The sequence below is a fragment of the Scyliorhinus canicula genome, chromosome 27 (genome assembly GCF_902713615.1).
Source record: "Scyliorhinus canicula chromosome 27, sScyCan1.1, whole genome shotgun sequence".
NCBI classification, from domain to species: Eukaryota; Metazoa; Chordata; class Chondrichthyes; order Carcharhiniformes; family Scyliorhinidae; genus Scyliorhinus; species Scyliorhinus canicula.
In genome coordinates, this window is record NC_052172.1 from 198,976 (window position 1) to 211,154 (window position 12,179).

The 12,179-nt window shown below is 46.2% G+C and overlaps 1 protein-coding gene and 1 non-coding gene across 5 annotated transcripts in view; one reads left to right on the forward strand and one right to left on the reverse strand.

Annotated features, from left to right (window-relative positions):
- The window catches only part of LOC119957746 (late histone H2B.L4-like), a 62,721-nt gene extending 52,467 nt beyond the window's left edge, over positions 1–10,254 (forward strand). For 2 of the 4 annotated variants that reach the window (XM_038785831.1, XM_038785832.1), the window contains one exon: positions 5,857–6,370. In XM_038785831.1, the coding sequence (XP_038641759.1) occupies positions 5,929–6,315 (387 nt within the window). In that variant the 5' untranslated portion in view covers positions 5,857–5,928 and the 3' untranslated portion in view covers positions 6,316–6,370. Of the gene's footprint in view, positions 1–3,684; positions 4,416–5,856; positions 6,371–9,118 lie in introns of those variants that run through there. The other 2 variants (XR_005458901.1, XR_005458900.1) reach the window with 2 other exon arrangements.
- On the reverse strand, positions 10,078–10,149 carry trnam-cau. The gene has a single exon. It is a non-coding gene; the product is annotated as a tRNA-Met (tRNA).
- Positions 10,255–12,179: the final 1,925 nt, after the last annotated feature.

The following is a 12,179-nucleotide window of genomic DNA, read 5'->3' on the forward strand; positions in this document are numbered from 1 at the left end:
ACACAGGCGCTCTCTCTCACACACACACTCAGGCTCTCTCACACACACACTCAGGCTCTCTCACACACACACTCAGGCTCTCTCACACACACACTCAGGCTCTCTCACACACACACTCAGGCTCTCTCACACACACTCAGGCTCTCTCACACACACACTCAGGCTCTCTCACACACACACTCAGGCTCTCTCACACACACACTCAGGCTCTCTCACACACACACTCAGGCTCTCTCACACACACACTCAGGCTCTCTCACACACACCTCAGGCTCTCTCACACACACACTCAGGCTCTCTCACACACCACTCAGGGCTCTCTCACACACAACTCAGGCTCTCTCACCACACACACCAGGCTCTCTCCACACACACTCAGCGCTCTCAACACACACTCAGGCTCTCTCACACACACACTCAGGCTCTCTCACACACACACTCAGGCTCTCTCACACACACACTCAGGTCTCTCCCACACACACCTCAGGCTCTCTCTCACACACACTCAGGCTCTCTCACCCACACTCAGGCTCTCTCACACACACTCAGGCTCTCTCACACACACTCAGGCTCCCTCACACACACTCAGGCTCTCTCACACACACTCAGGCTCTCTAACACACACACTCAGGCTCTCTCACACACACTCAGGCTCTCTCACACACACACTCAGGCTCTTTCACACACATTCAGGCTCTCTCTCACACACACTCTGGCTCTCTCACACACACTCAGGCTCTCTCACACACACTCAGGCTCTCACACACAAACTCAGGCTCTCTCACACACACACTCAGGCTCTCTCACACACACACTCAGGCTCTCTCAAACACATTCAAGCTCTCTCTCACACACACTCAGGCTCTCACACACAAACTCAGGCTCTCTCACACACACACTCAGGCTCTCTAACACACACTCAGCCTCTTTCACGCACACTCAGGCTCTCTCACACACACTCAGCCTCTCTCACGCACACTAAGGCTCTGTCTCTCTCACACATGTATTTCCTCACTGTCTTTCTATCAGAGAAACCCAAACACACACTCAGGCTCTCTCACACACACTCAGGCTCTCTCACACACACTCAGGCTCTCTCACACACACTCAGGCTCTCTCACACACACACAGGCTCTCTCACACACACACTCACGCTCTCTCACACACACACTCAGGCTCTCTCACACACACACTCAGGCTCTCTCACACACACACTCAGGCTCTCTCACACACACTCAGGCTCTCTCACACACTCAGGCTCTCTCACACACATTCAGGCTCTCACACACACTCAGGCTCTCTCTCACACTCGGGCTCTCTCACACACACTCAGGCTCTCTAACACACACTCAGGCTCTCACGCACACACACTCAGGCTCTCTCACACACACTCAGCCTCTCTCACGCACACTCAGGCTCTGTCTCTCTCACACATGTATTTCCTCACTGTCTTTCTATCAGAGATAACATTTTACTGCTTACTGCTCAGTTACTGAAGGGTGAGAGTGGTGAGTGTATGTTTTAACTTCACTGTCCCTGTGCAGCCTACAATGCATATTGAACTGCTGACTGCTCAGTGACTGGTGTGTGTGAGAGAGACAGAGTGAGAGAATGTGAGTGTGTGTTCGTGTGTTTTATTTTCAATGTCACTCTATGATCTATAACGCATATTTTACGGCTAACTGATCAGATATTGATGAGTAACTGTGTGTTCGTGTGTGTGAGAGTGGGAGAGAATCGGCTTGAATGTGTGTGAAGTGTGTATTACCCTCACTGTCTCTCTTTGAGACATCACACGTATTTTACTGCTTACTGTCAGTGTGTGTGTGTGAGAGAGAGAGTGTGTGAGTGAACATGTCTGTGTGTGTGAGAGAGAGTGTGTGAGAGAATGTGTGTGAGAGTGTATGAGTGCGAGAGCAAATGTGTGTGTGTGAGAGTGTGTGAGTGCGAGAGCAAATGTGTGTGTGTGTGTGTGTGTGTGTGTGTGTGTATGGGTGTCAGTTTTCCCCTCACTGCCTCTCTGATATATAATGCATATATTAGTGTCTGCTGCTCAGTTACTGGGATGTGAGAGAGTGTGTGTGAGAGAGAGAGAGAGAAAGCGCATGTGAGTGAGAGAGTAAGCATGCGTGTGTGTGTGAAAGAGTGCGTATGTGTGAGAATGTAAGTGTGAGAGAGTGCACCTCTGTGCACTCTGACACACCAGTAACTGGGCAGGAAGCAGTAAAATATGCATTATATATCACAGGGACATTGAGGATAAAACTCCCACACACACAAACAGCTAACTGAATTGTAAACAGTCAGTATGCGGTATATATCACAGCGAGATTGCGAGTCTGACGAACAAGGCAGATGAAGTGAGAACATGCGGTTATGATGTATTTTCTGTCACTGAATCACGGTTGGGAGAGGGGAAGGATGGGAGCTCAACAGGATCTCCAGGGGAGATAGGGCAGGAGGGAAAAGAGGAGAGGGTGTCGCAATTTTGATCAAGGAATGAATTACATCAGGAGGGAGAGATGGCATCTTAGAAAGCTCTTCAACTGAAGCCAAATGGGTAGAACTTAAAAACCAAAATGGAGCAATCACATTGCTGGAGTGTTCCATAGGCCACCGAACTATCCCAAAGAAATAGAAGAGCAAATGTTCAGGCTAATTTCCGAGAAGTCGTAAAGTAATAGGGATGTGATAGTGGGAACAGGGGGGGGATTCCAACTTCCCCAATATGAACTGGGGTAGTCATAGTGTGAAAGGTTTAGAGGGAGCGGAATTCTGAAAATGCATCCATGTGAACTTTTTAAGCCAGTCCACGGAAGGACAGACAAGGGGCGGGGGGCGGGGGGTGGGGGGGGGGGGGTGTCTTGGACTTCATTTTGATTAACGAAGCTGGGCAAGTGGTTGAAGTATCGTTGGGGGAGCATTTTGCAGACAGTGATCATAATTCATTAAGTACAAGATGGTTCTGAAAAAGGAGATGGGTGGGCCTGAGATCAAAGTTCTCAACTGGAGGAAGGCTGATTTTAATACGATCAGATATGATTTGGCCAGAGTGGACAGGGAGTAAACACCTTTAGATAAATCTGTGACAGAACAGTGGGACACATTCAACAAGGAACTAGGGAGAGTACAGGCTCAACATGTTCCAATCAAGAAAAGGGTGGGATCAACAAATCCAGTCAACCATGGATATTGAGGGATATACAGCGTTAGATAAGTAGAAAAGGGGAGGCTTGTGGGAGATATCGAGGATTCAAAAGAGGAGAAGCACGACAGGTATACAGAATATGCCAGAGGGAACTTAAAACAGAAATGCAGAGAGCAAAAAGGGGATATGAAAGGATACAGGCGGGTAAAATGAATTTGGTTTACAAATACATTCAGGGTAAAATAATAATTCGGGACAGAGTAGGGCCCATCACAGAGCACAGTGGAAACTTATGTGTGGAACCGGAGTGTTTCGAAATGAGTATTTTGTGTCAGTGTTCACTGTGGAGGTTTGTCCTCTAACTCGCCATGCTTAATCTTCAAATGGCTTTGACATTTTGAAGGTTTTAAACTTTAATTTGCCAGTAATTTCCCTGCGTGTAACACACATGAACTTTGAATCCTGATTGCAGTGGCACAATTTATAAACACACCCCTCAAATAATCACCTTTGTGCTGCTTTGTTCCTGTTTTCAGCTTCTTCATGGGTTGTTCACCAGAGGCCCTGGAGTTCACACCCGCACTGCTGGCAGCAGCAAAATGGAGGAATCTGTCACGCACGCAGAACACGTGACGTCAGCGTGCGGGGAGGTGCATGTGACCTGCTCTCTGCCACCGCTTCCAGTGGGAGGTCTACAGAATTTTCTGAAACAAACTGGCGTGGGACAGCGCGCTGACATCAGGAGGAGCCAGTCCACCTTGCTGGGCTCTGGGACAGCGCGCTGACATCAGGAGGAGCCAGTCCACCTTGCTCGGCTCTGGGCCTGTGCACTACATGACAAGGCCGGCATGCGGGGAATGGCTGAAATTTCACACGGCCATCATGATCGGCATTTGTAAACTCTCGTCGTGACCACTGGCCATTCCTCCCGCGATCTGGATCACCGTCATCCTCCTGAAACCTTGACGAGATCCACCCACAGGTCACGACCCTGAGCTTGAAAACCCTGGGCCGATGGTACCCTTGTCTCTGTTAGCCAAGGCACAGAGTTTAAGAAAAGGCAAGTTATGCTGGAACTGAGTAAAACATTGGTTAGGCCGCACAGGAGTAATACTCACACTAACAATGTATCAGAGAGTGAGTAAATACCGCACTCACACTTCATCAAAGAGTGAGTAAATCCCACACTCACACACTGTATCAGAGAGTGAGTAAATCCCACACTCACACACTGTATCAGAGAGTGAGTAAATCCCACACTCACACACTGTATCAGAGAGTGAGTAAATCCCACACACATACACTATCAGAGAGTGAGTAAATCCCACACTCACACACTGTATCAGAGATGAGTAAATCCCACACACACTGTATCAGAGAGTGAGTAAATCCCACACTCACACTGCATCAAAGAGTGAGTACATCCCACACTCACACACTGCATTAGAGAGTGAGTACATCCCACACTAACACACTGTATCAGAGAGTGAGTAAATCCCACACTCACACACTGTATCAGAGAGTGAGTAAATCCCACACTCACACACTGTATCAGAGAGTGAGTAAATCCCACACTCACACACTGTATCAGAGAGTGAGTAAATCCCACACTGTATGAGAGTGAGTAAATCACACACTTTATCAAAGAGTGAGCAAATCCCACACACACACTTTCAGAGAGAGTAAATCCCACACTCTCAAACTGTATCAGAGTCAGTAAATCCCACAATCACACACTATCAGAGAGTGAGTAAATCCCACACACACACACTGTATCAGAGAGTGAGTAAATCCCACACTCACACACTGTATCAGAGAGTGAGTAAATCCCACACTCACACACTGTATCAGAGAGTGAGTAAATCCCACACTCACACACTGTATCAGAGAGTGAGTAAATCCCACACTCACACAATGTATCAGAGTAAATCCCACGCACACACTTATCAGAGAGGAAGTACATCCACACCCAGACACTCTATCAGAGTAAATACCACACTCCGTGTCAGATAGTGATTAAATCCCACACACACACACTTATCAGAGAGTGAGTAAATCTTACATTCAGACTGTATCAGAGAGAGTAAATCTCACACTGATACACTATCAGTGAGTGAGTATATCTCACACTCGCACACTGTATCAGTGAGTGAGTATATCTCACACTCGCACATTGTATCAGAGAGTGAGTAAATCTCACACTGACACACTATCAGTGAGTGAGTAAATCCCACACTCTCACATATAAGCACAGGGCTAAACCACTGGCTTTGAAAGCTGACCAAGCGGGCGAGCAGCATGGTTTGATTCCCGTAACAGCCTCCCCGGACAGGCGCTGGAATGTGGTGACTAGGGGATTTTCACAGTAACGTCATTTGAAGCCTACTCGTGACAATAAGCGATTTTCACTTTTTTCATTTTCATATTACAAGACACTCCCAGTTCCTTAAGGAATCCCACATTCCCGCACAGTCTCACCGACAGCCAGATGACAGTTTCCAGTAAATCTTTCCACACTGACAAACTGGGAATGGAGACATTCTTTCTGAAATGCATTTCCTGTTTGTTGTAAGGCCGTTTCTGATTGGTGGAAAATCTTAAATCTGACTGCTCTGTTTACATACCCAACCAAATAAACAGAACATAACTGGCTGTCCTCATTTTCACATTGTCCAATCACAATCATTCCTTTCCCCATTCCTCATTAGCATAGATGTGAGGCTCTGTCTATTTAATCAGCGCTCGGAAGGGGTTTGCTTTATTTCTGGGTGAAACTGAAGATGGCTGACGAGAAGAAACCAACATCGAAAGCAGCTGCCAAGAAGGGAGCCAAGAAAGTCATTAAGAAACCGGCAGTAAAGGGCGGCAAGAAGCGGCGAAGGTCGAGGAAGGAGAGTTACTCCATCTACATCTACAAAGTGATGAAGCAGGTTCACCCCGACACCGGCATCTCCTCCAAGGCCATGAGCATCATGAACTCGTTCGTCAACGATATTTTCGAGCGTATCGCGGGTGAGGCTTCCCGCCTGGCCCATTACAACAAGCGCAGCACCATCAGCTCCCGGGAGATCCAGACCGCCGTGCGCCTGCTGCTGCCCGGGGAACTGGCCAAGCACGCCGTGTCGGAAGGGACAAAGGCGGTGACCAAGTACACCAGCTCCAAGTAAAACTGCACAATGGACTGAAAACCACCCCAAACACAACGGCTCTTTTAAGAGCCACCCACAATCTCTATGAAAAAGCTGCACCATCTTTTCCCGCATTGACTTCATGAGAAATCTCTTTGTGGAGGATAGAGATTTGTCCCGTTCCAGAATGTTGTGAATGTGGCTTCATACCCGCCCGTCACAGACAGTTTCACACAGAAGAGACACTCGAACTGAATTGAGAGCGGATTTTAAACCCAGTCTGGTATTTGTGACGGACAATGAGGAGACGCACAATTTCAGGAGGGAATTATTTAAATGTAATGATAACTATATTCAGAGTTTAACAATTGGTGAGTTAAATTCACAAAAAAATTGTTTTTTTTTTCTCTCGGGTGACCTGGTTCCCGATCCCGGAACAGAGTAAAGGCGGGAATGAAGAGGTTATTTTCGGGCTGATGTGTTTATTCCGCAGTTTTCCCAGGGGACGGAATCAGCGAGATTTGAGCACACACAGGACCTGTGTCCATTGCAGCGCTTTAAGATCTGCCTCTCCCCGGCCCTCCCTATTCTCCGGACACAAAGCTGCCTGTTCCACCGGCGGGATAGAGTCGGGGATTCTCTCCACACTTCCCAGTGTAACATCCCGGCCGCTTTCAGGAGAGAGGCTCAGAAATCAGCCCTTTCTCTCTGTCCCTGTGTAGCCTGTGTGAAGGAGTTGGTTGGTAATCTCTATGTTTCTGCTTTTGCGGTGAGCTGAGATTTGCTCCGTTTTAAATTGCTGAACGGGGTCTTATTACCGCCGGTTACTGATAAGAGACTGACAAATTCAAACTGTTCCTAAAATAGAGCCAGGATTCTGGGAGGGAAAATCCAATAAACAGATCACAAAGTGTGAGATTCAAATAGTTTCCTGAACATTGAGCCGTTCCGTTATTTGTGATTTTCCTGCACTGAAATTGGCGGGAGTTTCGAATTTGAAAATATCAGCCAATCAAAACCTCAAGATTCTTCTCCCTGGCCTGTGATTGGTTAATTGTTGACTGCACTTAAGTTTTTAAATATAAATTGTTTCCACAGACAAATACCAGAATATTCTGAACATGAATAAATGTGACGTCTGCTCCACACAAGTTACAGGGAAGAGTGTCGCCAGCTCCTCACACACAGTCCGGACATTGTCACTGACAGAGCACAGAGACACAGACAGGTCATCAGTTCCACAGTCTCAGGCAGCAGAAATAGTTCCAGAGACACATTTTCAACCCATCAATCAAACAGCAGGAGAGACAGACGCTGTGTCCATGTCAGCCCTAACTCAGTAGCCACTGACAGGAGGCCCCATAAATCCCAGTGCAAATTCTCACCCACTCTCATCATCACTGTATCAGTTCCACAATGGAGCAGGCTTAGTGAAATAATCAATATCAGAGAAAACTGGTTTCCGGTTAAGAATTACACAATTAACCTTAATAATGTACTCTGAGATTCGAGTTAAATACGAGTCACATCACTCACATCGGGGGTAGCTGTACTAATCCCCAGAGTGTGTCCTCACAAACACATTAGATGCAAACCCAAATATCAGGTGCATTCTCAGATTGGGATATGCTGAAAGCGACAAAGATACAAACTCTGATTCTCGTTTAAAACTCAACTAATTTATGAAAATAAAAGATACAATATAATTTCGATGACTTGAGAACTGAGCTTTAACTTGGAAACTATTCCCAAATCCTCACTCACTCCCTTCCAGATGGAAGACACTGCAGCAATTCCAGACTGTGGTCCATTTTATATTCATGTCAGAATTCTGACTCTGAATGAGACTGAGTATCACAGATCAAATCAATGTAAACAACCTGATTTAAACTTCCAGAGCAATCCAGTATCAGATTGAAGGTTACATTATCTTTCACAATTGTGTTCTGATATTAAATGCTGGTCCAAAACTATCACACATTGTTTGCTTGAAACATCCCACAGCAATGGTCTCTTTCTGTGCTGGAAATTTACGTGGAATGAATGCAAACTTATAAACTGACCTTGACATTAAAAGGTCACATCCTGAATCGCATCCTCACATTGAGTCACAGAGCCTGACAAGTACAGGATAATCCTCAAACAGTTGTTGAGAGTAAAATCCATCCTCACACTGAGTCCTGGAGCATGACAGATTCAGGATAATTCTCAAACAGTTGTTGAGAGTAAGATCCATCCTCACACTGAGTCCTGGAGCATGACAGATTCAGGATAATTCTCAAACAGTTGTTGAGAGTAAGATGCTGAAAGGCACTGTACTCACTCATCAATAGCAGTCACAAAAAGCAACAGACTCAACAATTGTACCTCTGAGAGATTTAGAAATGGTTAAAAGACTCTCAGAGAGGAAACAATAATTAATGACATACAAACGGAAGACTGCTCGCACATACACACACAGGTATACACACACACAGATATACACAGGTATACACTCAGATACACACACAGTATACCGGCCCACACATATTATACACACAGAGTTACACACACACGTACACTCAAACATACACACACAGGTATACACACACACAGCTATATATATACCCGTGTATACACAGTATACAGAGCCACACAGATTATATGCACACAGTTGTACACACCCACACACACAGGTATATACACACAGGCACATAAACATTCACACATATTCTCAAATACACATACATATAAATAAACACATATGTGCACACACACAGATATACACAGAGACAGATACATTGTATCAACGAAATAATTTATCCAGCTACAGTGAAGTAACAGCGATATATTTCCAAAACAGGATGGTGAGTGGCTGGAGGAGAGCCTACAGGTCGTGGTGTCGCTCTGTGTCGGCCGCCCTTGTCCCTCTCTAGATGGTGGTGGATGTGGGTTTGGAAGGTGTTGCCAAAGGAGCCTTGGTGACTTCCTGTAGTGAATCCTGTAGCTGGAATACACGCTGCCAATCTGCATCAGTGGTGGAGCGAGTGAGTGTTTACAGATGGGATGCCGATCAAGCGGGATACCTTGTCCTAGATGGTGTCAAACTTATTCAGTGTTGTTGAAATTGCAACTATTAAAGGAAATGGAAATTATTCCATTACATTCCTGATTTATGCCGCGTCGACAGGGTTTGGGGAGCCAGGGAGTGAGTGACTCGTCACAGGAGTCCGAGTCTTTGACCTGCCTTGCAGCTACAGTATTTATATGAACAGTTCAGTTCCTGGCCAATGGCAATCAGTAAGATGTTGGTAGTAGGGTTTCAGTGATGGTAATTCCAGTGAATGTGAAGGGGTGATGGTTAGATTCGTACTTGTTGTGAAATATGAAAATATGAAAACCACTTATTGTCGCAAGTAGGCTTCAAAATAAGTTACTGTGAAAAGCCCCTAGTCGCCACATTCCGGCGCCTGTTCGGGGAGGCTGGTACGGGAATGGTCTTTTCCTGGAACTTTTCAGCCCAAGCCTGGATATTGTCCAGGATTGGTGCATTTGTACATGGACTGTTTCATTAAGAGGAGTTGTCAATGGTGCTGAGCATTGTGCAGTCATGGAAAGCCTGAGATTGTGGGTGTTTGCAACATTTACAGCGTGTGTCCCTGTGTGAATCATTTCAGACATTGATTGGAAATATTAAGTGTTTGCTGGAAGGGAGAAGCCGAGTAAAAAAAAACGTGTCCTGTAAAGAAATGTCAGACCAGACAGACCTGAGGAGAGCAGCTGAATGTTTCTTTCTACTGTATCGGAAAGTAAAAAAATAACTAGCAGAGAATGGTTTCGATCCATCGACCTCTGGGTTATGGGCCCAGCACGCTTCCGCTGCGCCACTCTGCTCTCGGTTGGTATTGCGTTGAAAGGACACAATACTTCACTTCCGCAATGTTGTTCATCAGGAGAACATGTTCACGACAGCGCACCCTGGCGGCACAATTCCTCTCTGTCACTCACCAACAATGGAATACACACAGCAGCAGGACACTGTCACCTGACACAGGTTAACACACACGCAAAGGAGAATCGAAAGTGTTCCCTCCTAAAATCTAGCCTCTTTCCCTCTTGTGTAACTGTGTTCTCTGCAACTTCGCTCTGTTATTGAAATGTCTTCCCTGACGTTAAGTAAACTGCTTTCCGATATTTAAATATATTCACCCCCGCTGAACTGTGATTTCTACCGTGGAACCGAGATCTCTGCTGTGTCACTGCTCTCTGCTGTCTAATATGATCTCTGCTGTGAACTGGGCACTCCGCTGGGAAACTGCGATCTCTCCTGTGGAAATGTGCTCTCTGCTGTGGGACTGTGTTCTCTGCTGTCAAACTGTGCTCTCTGCTGAGGAAATGTGGACCAGATGTGTTGCAGCTGAGGATGATGAGTGATGTATGGTGGACATTGTGAACTTACTGGCCAGAAACTTCCGAACTCTATTTTTGTATTAATGGACAGCTACAATCCACGTGTTTATTCTAGGACACAACAATGAATAAAAGTGAATCAGTGCTCAGCAGATTCTAACATCCCAGACCTCCTCTTTGTTCCTATTGAGAACCCCGATTCGATGGAAGCTTTTGCTCTAAGAATTGGAACTCCGCCGCCTGGGAATACGGCAGCAACACCTCCAAGATCTGATCTGTAACAGAATCACAGAATAATGCAATGTCCCCTCGTGACTGACCCTTCTCGTGAGGGGAACAGGTGATCCCTATCCGCCCTGTCTATACCTATCATAATCTTGTGCACCTCGATCAGATCACCCCTCAGTCATCTCTGTTCTTGGGAGAGAAGAAAAACGAACCTCTCTTCATATCTTAAAAGCAAGCAAGCAACAGCCTGCTGATTCACGTCCGCACCCCATTCAGTGCAGTGACATATTTAATATGACGTGTTGACCAGAATTGCACACGTACTCCAGCTGTGGCCTCACCAACATTCTATACAACTCCAACATAGAACATAGAACATAGAACACTACAGCGCAGTACGGGCCCTTCGGCCCTCGATGTTGCGCCGACCTGTGAAACCATCTGAAGCCTATCTGACCTACACTATTCCATTTTCATCCATATGTCTATCCAGTGACCACTTAAATGCCCTTAAAGTTGGCGAGTCTACTACTGTTGCAGGCAGGGCGTTCCACACCCCTACTACTCTCTGAGTAAAGAAACTGCCTCTGACATCTGTCCTATATCTCTCACCCCTCAATTTAAAGCTATGTCCCCTCGTGTTGGTCATCACCATCCGAGGAAAAAGACTCTCACTGTCCACCCTATCTAACCCTCTGACTATCTTATATGTCTCTATTAAGTCACCTCTCAGCCTTCTCCTCTCTAACGAAAACAACCTCAATTCCCTGAGCCTTTCCTCGTAAGACCTTCCCTCCATACCAGGCAACATCCTAGTAAATCTCCTCTGAACCCTTTCCAAAGCTTCCACATCCTTCCTATAATGTGGTGACCAGAACTGCACGCAGTACTCCAGGTGTGGCCGCACCAGAGTTATGTACAGCTGCAGCATGACCCTGTGGTTCCGAAACTCAATCCCCCTGCTTATAAAGGCTAGCACACCATATGCCTTCTTAACAGCCCTATTAACCTGGGTGGCAACTTTCAAGGATTTATGTAACTGGATGCCGAGATCTCTCTGTTCATCTACACTACCAAGAATCTTGCCATTAGTCCAGTACTCTGCATTCCTGTTACTCCTTCCAAAGTGAACCACCTCACACTTTTCCGCATTAAACTCCATCTGCCACCTCTCAGCCCAGCTCTGCAGCTTATCTATGTCCCTCTGTATCCTATAACATCCTTCAGCACTATCCACAACTCCACCGACCTTCGTGTCATCTGCAAATTTACTAACCCATCCTTCT